The sequence below is a fragment of the Orycteropus afer genome, unplaced genomic scaffold (assembly GCF_000298275.1).
Source record: "Orycteropus afer afer isolate SDZICR_OR568_19922 unplaced genomic scaffold, OryAfe1.0 scaffold00357, whole genome shotgun sequence".
NCBI classification, from domain to species: domain Eukaryota; kingdom Metazoa; phylum Chordata; class Mammalia; order Tubulidentata; family Orycteropodidae; genus Orycteropus; species Orycteropus afer.
Window position 1 is genome coordinate 252,186 of NW_006921944.1, and position 11,993 is coordinate 264,178.

General features: G+C 35.8%; 1 protein-coding gene across 1 annotated transcript in view; it reads left to right on the top strand.

Annotated features, from left to right (window-relative positions):
• The first annotated feature begins 3,748 nt into the window (after window positions 1-3,748).
• LOC103207184 (putative PRAME family member 26) overlaps window positions 3,749-11,993 on the top strand; it is a 16,374-nt gene continuing 8,129 nt past the window's right edge. Inside the window, 1 exon segment of the mRNA XM_042782523.1 lies at window positions 3,749-3,786. Coding sequence (XP_042638457.1) covers window positions 3,749-3,786 — 38 coding nt within the window.

The window sequence follows — 11,993 nt, forward strand, 5'->3', positions numbered from 1 at the left end:
AAAGTATGAAATCCACTGATTAAGTGGTTCCAGTAAATGGTTTAATTCCTACCCCTCTAATTTAAATTCTTCTCAGATAATCCTTGATATTAACCATAAAATGGAATTTACTAACTCTAGATGTAACTAACTCCCTAAATTGGTGTTAAGTTTCTTTAGTTCTAAAAGAAATTCATTAGTAAAGGTAGGATAATGTAATGTCCCACTGTAGTTTTCTGAATATCAGATTCAAATTTTGGCTGATTTAGTGAGGGGATTTTTTTTCCATGCAGTGAGAAAACTCTCTGAGCCTTGAAATAATTGTCTTGGATTTTAAGGAAGTTAACTGATAGATACATGAAAGTTTTAGATTTCTTTGAAGTGGAGAAGAATCAGTGGGAACAGTGTCTAGTAAGATGCCAGAGAAGCAGTCAAAAGTGAGGTAATATGATTCTATACACCATGGCTAATGTTGATATAAATGCCTAGATGGAACAAGTGTAGTTAGTTAGGCTTTCTTGTTATCTACATATAATATAATTACCATCTTTTCCTCTATCGATACTATGATTGTAGCTATGCAGGAGTTAATATTCAGAAAGAAACAGAATGGTTGTTAATTATCTGGATATTTACAAATACTGAATATAGTTTTTAGAATCAACCAGATTATCTCTATCTTTGAGATATTTACTGAATTATCTCCTTGGGATTTATAGAAATAGCTTCAAATCTTAGCTACATAAAGCAGATTTGATTTCAACTTTCAAGGAATTGGTTACTAAATAACTTCAACCATTACTAAATTCTGTATTATAATCTAATGTAATTCATTATCTTTTTGTACAAAATTCAGTGTGTATGTAGTTTTGTATTAGAATCTTCTCAAAATTTAATGAATAGATATTTTAGTTATTACAAAAGTATGCTATTAGACTTTCATAAGAGACTTTAGATTATGACTGTGCATAAATACGACATTATAAATACATTATTTTGCCTACAAATTGAGTTATCAGTTGGCTACCCTTTAAAATATTAACATGGGATGTGGGATAACTTATTCATTTGAAGGGCTTATCCACTGTTGGTAAGTTTTTTTTTTTTAAATCACACACCACTGATTAAATGGATGTATTTAAGAATTGTCAACTGTTTTCATATTCTCTAAGCAAGAATAGCATCAAGACTTTCATCTTTGCGTCAGAATAATGTGTCATTTTGTAAAGTCAACTGAAAACTCTTCATATAAATTATAGAACAGAAATTTTTACTTATTAACTGAATATCAATGAACAAAAGAGGTATTTGTTAAAACTGACCAAAGAATCCTGTATTTATGAGAGAAAAGGTAATATTTCAATATCTTTGCAAACATCAATCCTGTGTTTGGTTAACTGCTGTAAGATTAACTTCATTAAAATTTTAAAGTGAAGTTTTTAATGATTTTTTTTTTTTTATTATTGTTTTTAAAACTCATCTTATTACTTCTTTCTCCAGAGGGCCATACTTCTATGCAAATAATCATGCCTTCCCTCTACCCTGCATGAGGTATTTTTGCAGGGGGAAGGAGAAGTTGGAAAAGAAATGTAGAGCATGTGTTATTTTTGCAAAACTACCATAATTATAATTGAACAGCTTTTTACAAGTTCCCCTGAAAATATCATATATTTGTTATTGTTGTTATTTGCCGTCGAGTCAGATACAACTCATAGCAACCCCTCCTTGGGTTTCCGAGGCAGTATCACTACGGAAGTAGATTGCCCAACCTTCCTTCTTATATATTTATGGATCTATTAATCTATCTATCCTTAAATCAGTGTTTTTCAGACAATATGTAAGTCATATAGATGATACATATTAAGTTCCGGTGGCATAGTGTCTAAGGCATTTGACTGCTAGCCAGAAAACTCATGGTTCAAACCCACCAGCCGCTCCTCAGAAAGAAGGTAGAGATACTGCCTCAGAAACCCAAGGAGCAGTCTCTGTGAGTTGAAAACAACTTGATGACAGTGAGTTTGCTTTTTATTTTTTTGTAAAGTAACATCTCTAAGGCAACAAAATGTAGTGATTTATATGTAATATATTACTTGCTTATACTTTTCAAATTTTTAATTGCTTTAATATACCAATTTTCACTTCTGTCTAAAATTTATTTTATTAAAATACTTCTGGCAGTTAAATTTTTCAAATAGTGATACAATTTAAGTAGATTTTTACAAAATTTTATTTGTAAATCATTTTAAATTTACAGAAGTCTGTGATTAAAAGTAGTGTCTTTCAATTTAAGGGGTTCATCTTCCAGCACTGTATCAGACAGTATTCTGCTGTGACCCATATGGTTTTCGTGCTCTAATTTTTTAAAGTAAATCACCAAGTCCTTCTTCTTACCCTATCTTAGTCTGGAAGCTCTTCAATCATTGGTGACCCTGCTGATGTTTGAAATACTTACAGCATAGCTTCCAGCATTATAACAACACATAAGCCACCATAATACAACCAACTGGCAGATGTGGGTAGTCTGAAGAACAGAGTTTCCCTTTTTCCTAATGAAACATTACTCATTTTAAGTTTGTCCCATATTTCCTCAGGATTGGATTCAGGTTATGCATTCTCAGTTCGGATATTGCACTCATAGTGTTATATCCTCTCAGGCTGGCATGCAATGTCTATCTGCCCTTCACTGGTGATAGTAATTTTGGTTACCAGACCAAGGTATCTGATTCTACCATTGTATAATTACTATTTTCCCAATGTAATTAAGAAGCACCCTGTAAGACCATGTAAATACCCCTATGCCATAGATTTTGTAGCCACTGTATCTAGTTTCCTTACTATGATGTTTGCAATGGCTGATTTTCCAACTCCAGTACTCCATCTACATTTATCAGTCGGCCTTCAGCATTCCATTATGAACAAGAGACCTCATTCTCCTCTGTGTGTGTGTGTGTGTGTGTGTATAAAATTTAACTGGTGTACTCATAAATTCCGCTAATTTTTCCACTGGTTTATAATTAATTACTAGTTTAATGATTTAAGTGCTCAAATTCTCTCAGATTTGGCCAGTTGGAATCTTTTCAGAAGAATTCTGTCTTTGTGATATATGTTCATCTTTTGTTTGTTTGTTTGTATGATTTTCAGTTCTTCCTTACCTTCTGGCATATAGAGATGTTTGTTTCAGGATCATTTTATACCTACCCAATCTTCTTAAAGTCAGCCATTTCTCAAAGGATCCTTAGATCCTTTTAGTGGAATAGTATAAAAGACCAACATCTGTACATTGGGTGTACTCTCCAAATGTATTTTTAATAACAGTCAAAACCTAGCTAAATTTTATCAAACTATTTATTATTTGACTAAATGAGAACTAGCTTATATATAGTCAATGAATGCCTTATTCTATTTTATTATATGCTAAGGTTTCATACAAATAATAAAATATATCAAGGAGCTTGTCTGACTCCTGACAAAATTTTTAAAAATATTTTTATATTTACACTATGATTCTTTAATAGAACATGGAGGCCATCAGATATTTTAAGACACTTCTTCGTGTGTTTTAGAACAATTCCAAATGAAAACTTATTCTTTAACAGAATAGGAAATGACTGTAACTCTTTTGATGAAGAACAAGTTATTTCACATTTTTATGCCCCAATTTTCCCTGACAGCTCAATGGATCTCAAAAAAAAAAAAAAAAACTGAAAGTCTACCTCTGCATATTTATATATATCCACATGAGTCTTGCTTTAATATGTTTCATCAAGGCATGGAATCAAATAACGGATTTGTCACATCATCTCAAAGGTGAGCTATTTAGTGGTAAGGTTTCATTGCAACTTACTTCACTTTCTTGAGGACACACTCTTTGAGTCCTCCTGAGTTGCTCCATTGTAGCAGTCATTACAATTTGCAATTTCTTGACTATTGATTATTTTTGCTGTTAAACTGGAGGCACTTTGAATGCAGAGACCACTATGTCACCAGGATTTATTATACTGCAAAAGTTAAAAAAAAAAAAAAAATCATTGTTTACTGATTGAAAGAACCATAATCTAATGGGGAACATGTAACTGGCATTATTGTGAGTCTTCAGTATATGTATGTATGTCTCACCTAAAAACTGAAGATCAGGTTATGATTTTGGTGTAAGAATGGGGTGGAGGAGGTTCTGGTAAGATGGTGGAATAAGCAGACAAACTACACAGACCCTCTTCAGCAAAGAAAAGGGGAACCAATTGATATAGATACAGAAGATAATCTTGGAGCCCTTAGTTTTGAAAGGAAAGATGTAGAAGTGGACTAAACTTCAATTAGTAGAAGAACCTGCATGAAAACACCAAAAAAGGACACATACAGAGCTGTGATCTGTCAGTGATCATGATGGCATGGACAACTTGGATATTGCCACATGGTGTTAGGACCTAAGAATTAACCTAATAATTGGCCCTGCTGGCCAGGGGCTACAGGGAGGACTTCACTGGTGGGTGGTGAATAAAAGGGCAAGCAGCAAAGAGGGAGATGGGCTGAGCTGTGGACTTTTGGCTGTCCAGAGGGTGCAGCCATTTTGAATGTTTACAAGTGGTTCAACCATTTTGGATACTTAAATTGACAGTGTTCTCTCATATTCCAGGGACCTAAGATTAGGCTCCACTTGCCAGAGACTGCAAGGACTCTTATACCCTACACCATCTTGGTGAATTCGGCCATCCTTCACTCCCACCCACCTTCTGGGCTAGCAGGAATTCCACTGCAGTCTGTGTGCTCCATGGAGCCAGGGTGCCCTGTCCTGCCCAGATTTTTTTCTTTTTCTTTTTCTTTTTTTTTTTTTTTTTTTTTTTTTTTTTTTTTTTTTTTTTTTTTTTTTTTTTTCAGTTTGTTTTTGTCTGTTTTAAAATCACTATTATTATTTATTATTGTTATTTGTCCTTTTATTATTATTCTTTATTCTTCCCTTACTAAGTTCTAGTTTCCAGCTTTTTCTCTCTTCCCTGTTCCTGGTTCCCATTTTCCTCTCTCTCATGTTTCTCCCTATTCCTTGTTCTTCTTTTTGCATTTTCCCCATTTTTTATTTCATTATTCTCCTGTTCTACATCTTTTATCTTCTTGACTCCTCACCAGATATTGTGAACTTTTTTTTTGTTTTTGGTGATTATTCCTATATGTTTACATGGAGTATTATTTGTCCCCTTGCTTTTACTTTTTTATAGTTTTTCCACTTTTGTTTTTGTCTGAGTGGGAAACAACAATCACTCCCATATGATGCAACCACACTCATACCTCCTGCAGCTACACTTACTGAGTGAGAGCCACCACCTCCTTCTCCACCAACAGGCCAATGATAAACAACCACCAAGAAGAGCCTGACTCATCGTTAACTGCTCTTCATGAACAGTTAATAGAGATCTAAGTGCAGCAATGCCACAGTGTCTCAGAAACAACAAACTATCAAAGTCCACATAAAGAAGCAAGATAAAGCAGTACAGACAAGGGAGCAGGATACAGACCCAGAACACATCCCTGAAGAAGAAGCAGCATTGGAACTCTCTGGTAAGGAATTTAAAAGAATTATCCTTAGGTATCTTCAAAGGACTGAGAGACACATAAAGGAAAACATTGAAAATTAAAGAAAACAAAACAAAACCCTAGAAGAATTTTGGGAGCTCTGGTAGCATAGTGGCTAAGGCACTTGACTGCTAACCAGAAGGCTGGCGGTTCAAACCCACCAGCCACTCCTCGTAAGGAAGGTTGGGCAATCCTACTTCCATAGTGATACTGCCTCGGAAACCCAAGGAGGGGTCGCTATGAGTCAGGGCTGACTCGACGGCACACAACAACAACAACAGAAGAATTTCAGAAGAAAATACAAGAACAAAGTGACAAAATAAATTAAAAATTAGAAATAATATAAAATTTACAGATAGAAATCCAGAAGACTAATACTAAATTTTCAGAAATAAAAAACACATTGAAAGAGCAAAGGAGTAGAATCGAAACAATGGGAGACAGAATTATTGAGATTGAAGACAAATACCTGAATACTTCTTTGGAAAGGGATCAATAAGAAAAAAGATCAAAACAAACGAAGAAAGCGTAAGGTTCATGTAGGATACCATCAAAGGGAATAACCTATGTATAATCAGAATTCCAGAACAGGAAGAGCAAAAGAAAACTACTGGGAAAATTGTCCAAGACTCCTTGGAGGAGAACTTCCGTGATATGATGAAAGATAGAAATATATCCATTCAAGAACTCCAACAAACCCCAAAAAGGATAGACCCCAAAAGAAAATCACCAAGATGTATCATAATCAAACTCAACAAAACCAAAGACAAAGAAAAAATCCTGAAAGCAGCATGGGAAAAATGAAAAGTTACTTACAATGGACAACCAATAAGAATAAGCTCTGACTTCTCAGCAAAAAACCATGCAAGTGAGAAGGCAATGAAATGGTATATATAAAACCCTGAAAGAGAAAAATTTTCAAGCAAGAATTATATACCTGGCAAAACTGTCCCTCAAATATGATGGTGAAATTAGGAGATTTGCAGATAAGCAGAAATTAAGGGAATTTGCTAAAACCAGACCAACCTTACAAGAGATATTAAAGGGAGTCCTTTCAACAGAGAACCAATAATAGCAAACAACAACCAACCATTAATACACAATATGACATAACACAGAAACTGACACAGCTATGGAAGTTTCCAAAGTAAAATAAGCTTATAAGATTGTAAACAGGGAACCAGAGACATCAATTGGCAAATGAGGACAACTACAAACCAAAAGGAGAGAAAAAATAGTGTAGTTCAAGAACTTCTAACTGATGAGGAAGTCAAGAGAGTTCAAGATAAAATGGACTGTTCAAAACTTGGGAAGAAAATTGTAAATCACAAGGTAATCTCAAAGAAAAATGATAAACCTTCACATCACAATAAAAGAGAGAACAAGTGTAAATATTCAGCAAACACTAAAACAATAGCAACAAGGAAATGATAACATGATTCATAACCATAATGAGCTCAGTGCAGAAAATTATATGGAACAAAGAAAGCAGCAACACCACAAAAAAACACATAACAAAATGATAGCAACCAGTTCATACTTATTGATAATTACACTGAACGTCAATGGATTCAATGCACCACTCAAGAGAAAGAGGGTTGCAGACAGATAAGAAAACATAATACATCAATATGCTTTCTACAAGACACACCTTAGAGACAAAGACAAAAAGAGACTAAAAATCAAAGGTTGGAAAAAGATCTACCAAGCAAATGCAACTATAAAACAGCAGGAGTGGCAATATTAATTTCTGATCAAATTGACTTTAAGACAAAAACCACCATAAATGATGAGGAAGGACATGATATAATGATTAAAGGATAAATTGAACAAGAAGATATAACCGTAATAAATATCTATGGACCAAATAAAAGTGCCCCAAAATACATAAATCAGACTTTAAGTCAAACAGATGACTCCACAGTCATAGTGGGAGACATTAATATACCACTTTCAATGAAAGATAGAACTGGAAAGAAACTCAACAAAGATGCAGAAGAGCTAAATAATACAATCTACCAACTTGACCTTATGGACATCAACAGAGCAATTCACCCAACAACATATATTCTTTTCCAGCGCACATGGAACATTCTCTGTGATAGACCATATGTTAGGCCACAAAGCAAGCCTTAATAAATTGAAAAAATTGACATGCTGCAAAGTATCTTCTCGGATCATAATGCTATCAAATTAGGAATCAACAATAGGAAGATCAATGGAAAAAGAGTAAACACATGGAAACTGAACAACATCCTCCTTAAGAACGACTGGGTAAGAGAAGAAAAATAATGAAGTGAAAAAATTCCTTGAATCAAACGAGAATGAAAACATACCGAAATCTTTGGGACACAGCAAAAGCAGTGATCAGAGGCTAATTTATAACAATAAATGCATACATCAAAAAAGAAGAAAGAGCCAAAATCAACACTTTAAACCAACATATTCAATGCTAAGGAAAAGAACAGCAAGAAAACCCTATAGTCATCAGAAGAAAGGTGTTCTGCTTACCTTGTGCTGCTCTGACAAGAAATATACCACAAATGAGATGGCCTTAACAAGCAGGAGTTTATCTTAAATTTGGAGGCTTTAAGTCCAAGTTCAAAGTACCTGTCTCTAGGGGCTGGGTGAAAGCCCCTCAACCTTGGGGTACAGCTTTGCCTCCTGCTCCCAGCCCACTGGAGCTAGAGACATTTCTTTACTCAGAAAGCTGCTGGCTGCAGAGGTTGAGAAGCCCCAAGGTTAACAAGTAAAAAGGCACAGTCCCGATGTTACCAATCCACATTGTAGGCCATTAACTTAATTCCACTGTAAGTCCCAAGGTCGGCAGAGCATAGCAGGCTACATGTAGGGTCCAAGCATGCCATAGGCTAGAGACCATTCTCAAAGCTTCTCCTTATATACAGGAAGCAGACCACATACCCAAAGGCAGCTACTCAGCTGCTCCCAGTAGATTCCACCATGGAGTTGATTACCAGTCTCATCATGGGGAATACTACATCCAGTTGCCCAACCACTCAACCGGGGCTAGCCAAGTTGACACACAAACATAACCATCACAAAAGGAAATAAAGATTCAAGCAGAGATCAATGAAACGGAAAATAGAAAGACAACAGACAAAATCAACAAGACTAGAAGTTGGTTTTTTAAAAGATTAATAAAATTGACAAACCACTGGCAAATTTAACAAAGGAAAGGAAGGAGAGAATACAGATAACATGAATAAGAAACAAAATGGGCAACATCACAGCAAAACAAACTGAAATAAAAAGGATAATATCAGGATACTATGAAGAAATATACTTCAACAAATTTGAAAATCTGGAAGAAATGGAAAGATTTCTAGAAACATACTACTTACCTAAACTAACACAGACTGAGGTGGAACAGTTGAACAGATCTATAGCAAGAGAAGAAATTGAACAGGTCATAACAAAATTACCAATGAAGAAAAGTCTTGGCCCAGATGGTTTCACTGGAGAATTCTACCAAACATTCAGAGAACAAATGACACCAATCCTACTCATACTATTCCAGAATATAGAAAAGGATGGAATCCTCCCAAATTCATTTTATGAAGCAAGTATAGCCTTGATACCAAACCAGGCAAAGACATCACTCAAAAGGAAAACTACAGATCAATATCCCTCATGAGTATAGATGCAAAAATCTTCAACAAAATCTTAGCCAAAAGACTCCAACAACATATCAAAAAAATTATGACAAGTGAGGTTCATATCAAGTATGCTAGGATGGTTCAACATTAGAAAAACAATCAGTGTCATCCAGCACACAAATAAAACAAAGGAAAAGAACCACATGATCTTATCAATCAATGTAGAAAAGGCATTTGATAAAATCCAACACCCAAGCCTGATCAAAATTCTTAACAAAATAGGAATCGAAGGGACATTCCTCAACATAAATATGGCATATATGCAAAACCAACAACCAATATTATTCTCAATGGTGAGAGACTGAAACTATTCCCCTTGTGAACAGGAACCAGATAAAGATGCCCTCTATAACCACTTCTACTCAACATTGTTTTGGAAGTCCTACCAGGGTCATAAGGCAAGAAAGGGAAATCAAAGGCATCCAAACTGGTAAGGAAGAATTCAAATTATCCCTATTTATTGATCATATGATCCTATACAAAAAAAACACAAGAGACTCAGTAAAAAAAAGAAAGAAAGAAAGAAAGAAAAAGAAACCTACCGGAACTAATCGAGAGATTTAGTACAGTCGCAGGATACAAGAAAAACATCCAAAAATTAGTTAGATTCCCCTACACCAGCAAATAAATTGCTAAAAAAGAAATAAGAAATCAATTCCATTTACAATAGCTACCAAAAAAGATAAAATACTTGGGAATAAATCTTATCAGGGACACAAAAGACTTGCACAAAGAAAACTATAAAAGACTACTTCAGGAAAACATAAGACATCTACATCAGTGGAAAAACATCATGCTTGTGGACAGGAAGATTGAACATTGTGAAAATGTCAATCCTACCCAAAGCCATCTATCTATACACTAAATGTAATCCCAATCCAGATCCCATCAACATTCTTTAAGGATATGAAAAAGACAGTCACTAACTTTATATGGAAAGGAAAGAGACCTCAGATAAGCAAAGCATTATTGAGGAAGAACAAAGTAGGAGGTCTCACACTACCAGATCTTAAAACCTACTATCTGTATAGTATTTGTCAACCATTCGGGGGATCTATGTAGGAGATGCTGGATAGAGAGGGAGAACAATGTGGAACAAAACTCAAAATCATTTAGGAAAAAAAAAATGGGGAGGCAGGTTTGCTGGTCTGGTAGAGCCTGGTAGAACCTCTGAGACTATGGCCCTTAGCTGCCCTTCAGGTATGGAATTGAACCCACACCTGTGGCTTCTAGCCAAACAAAAGACAAGCATATGAGTTTAACATTTACCTGAGGTAGATACGCTCATTGGAGAGAACAATTATGGGAGAAAGAAGGGCTGTTTATGCACAGGGAGACAGCTCAGGGAACAGAACTGCATGGAGGGATGGACACAGGGAAGAGGTAACTATTGGGAGGAAGTAGGAAGGGAGTTGTTACATTGTGGTAAACTGTAATCGATATTATGAGACAAAGTGTATGTGAACTGCTGTATGGAAAGTGAATTCGCTCTGTAAACTTTAATCCAAATCACAACTGAAAGAAAAAAAAGAAAAAAAGAGGAGTTTCAGCAAGATGGCGGACTAGGCAGAAAGACTGCACAGACCCTCTTCAACAAAGAAAAGGGAAACCAAGTAACACAGACACAGAAGATAATCCTGGACCCCGGAGCCTCAAAGGGAAGGATATAGAAGTGGACTGAACCCCAACTAGCAGAAGAATTTGTGTGAAAATATCAAAAAAGGAGACATACGGAGGTGCGATCTGGCAGCGATCCTGAGCTATCCTGACAGCAGACAGCTTGGAGGTTCCCAAGTGCTGGTAGGACTCAAGAATTAACCTAAAAATCAGCCCTACTAGCCAGGGACTGCACAGAGGACTGCTCCGGTGGCTGGGGAATAAATGGAGAAGGTGAAGAGAAAGGCGGGCTGAGCTGTGGACTTTTGCCGGTCTGGAGGACGCCACCATTTTGAAGGTCTAAAAGCAGCTTGATTATTTTGGATATTTAAAGAGACAGTGTTCTTAAGAACATGTTCTGCTTTCCAGCAACCCCAAGGACCCTCCGGACTTGCAAGACTGAAAAGTTTTTTGAAGGTTATTCAATTGTAATTTGTGTCTAGTTGAGTGGGAGACAACAACAGTCCCCATAAGACAGAACTACACCCACACCTCCTGCAACTTCACTTACTGAGCAAGAGCCACTACCTCCTTCTCCACCAATGGGCCAACAATAAAACACCACCAAGAAGAGCCAGAATCACCCTTTACTGCTCTTCACAAACAGTTAACAGAGATCTAAATACAACAACGCCACGATACGTCAGAGAAAACAGACCATCACAGTCCACACAAAGAAGCAAGACAAAGTAGTAGAAACAAGGGAGCAGAATACAGACCCAGAACATATCCTTGAGGAAGAACCAGCATTGGAACTCTCTGATAAGAAATTCAAAAGAATTATATTTAGATATCTTCAAAGAAGTGAGAGACAGACCAAAGAAAACACAGGAAAATCCTTAGAAGATTTCGGAAGAAAATACAAGAACAAAATGACAAAACAAATGAAAAATTAGAAATTATTTTAAATCTACAGATAGAAATCTAGAAGATTAATACTAAATTGTCAGAAATAGATAACACATTGTGAGGGCAAAGGAGTAGAATTGATGCAATGGAAGACAGAATTAATGAGATTGAAGAAAAATACCTGAATACTTCTTTGGAAAGGGATCAATCAGAAAAAAAATCAAAACAAAATGAAGACACCCTAAGGTTCATGTGGGATACCATCAA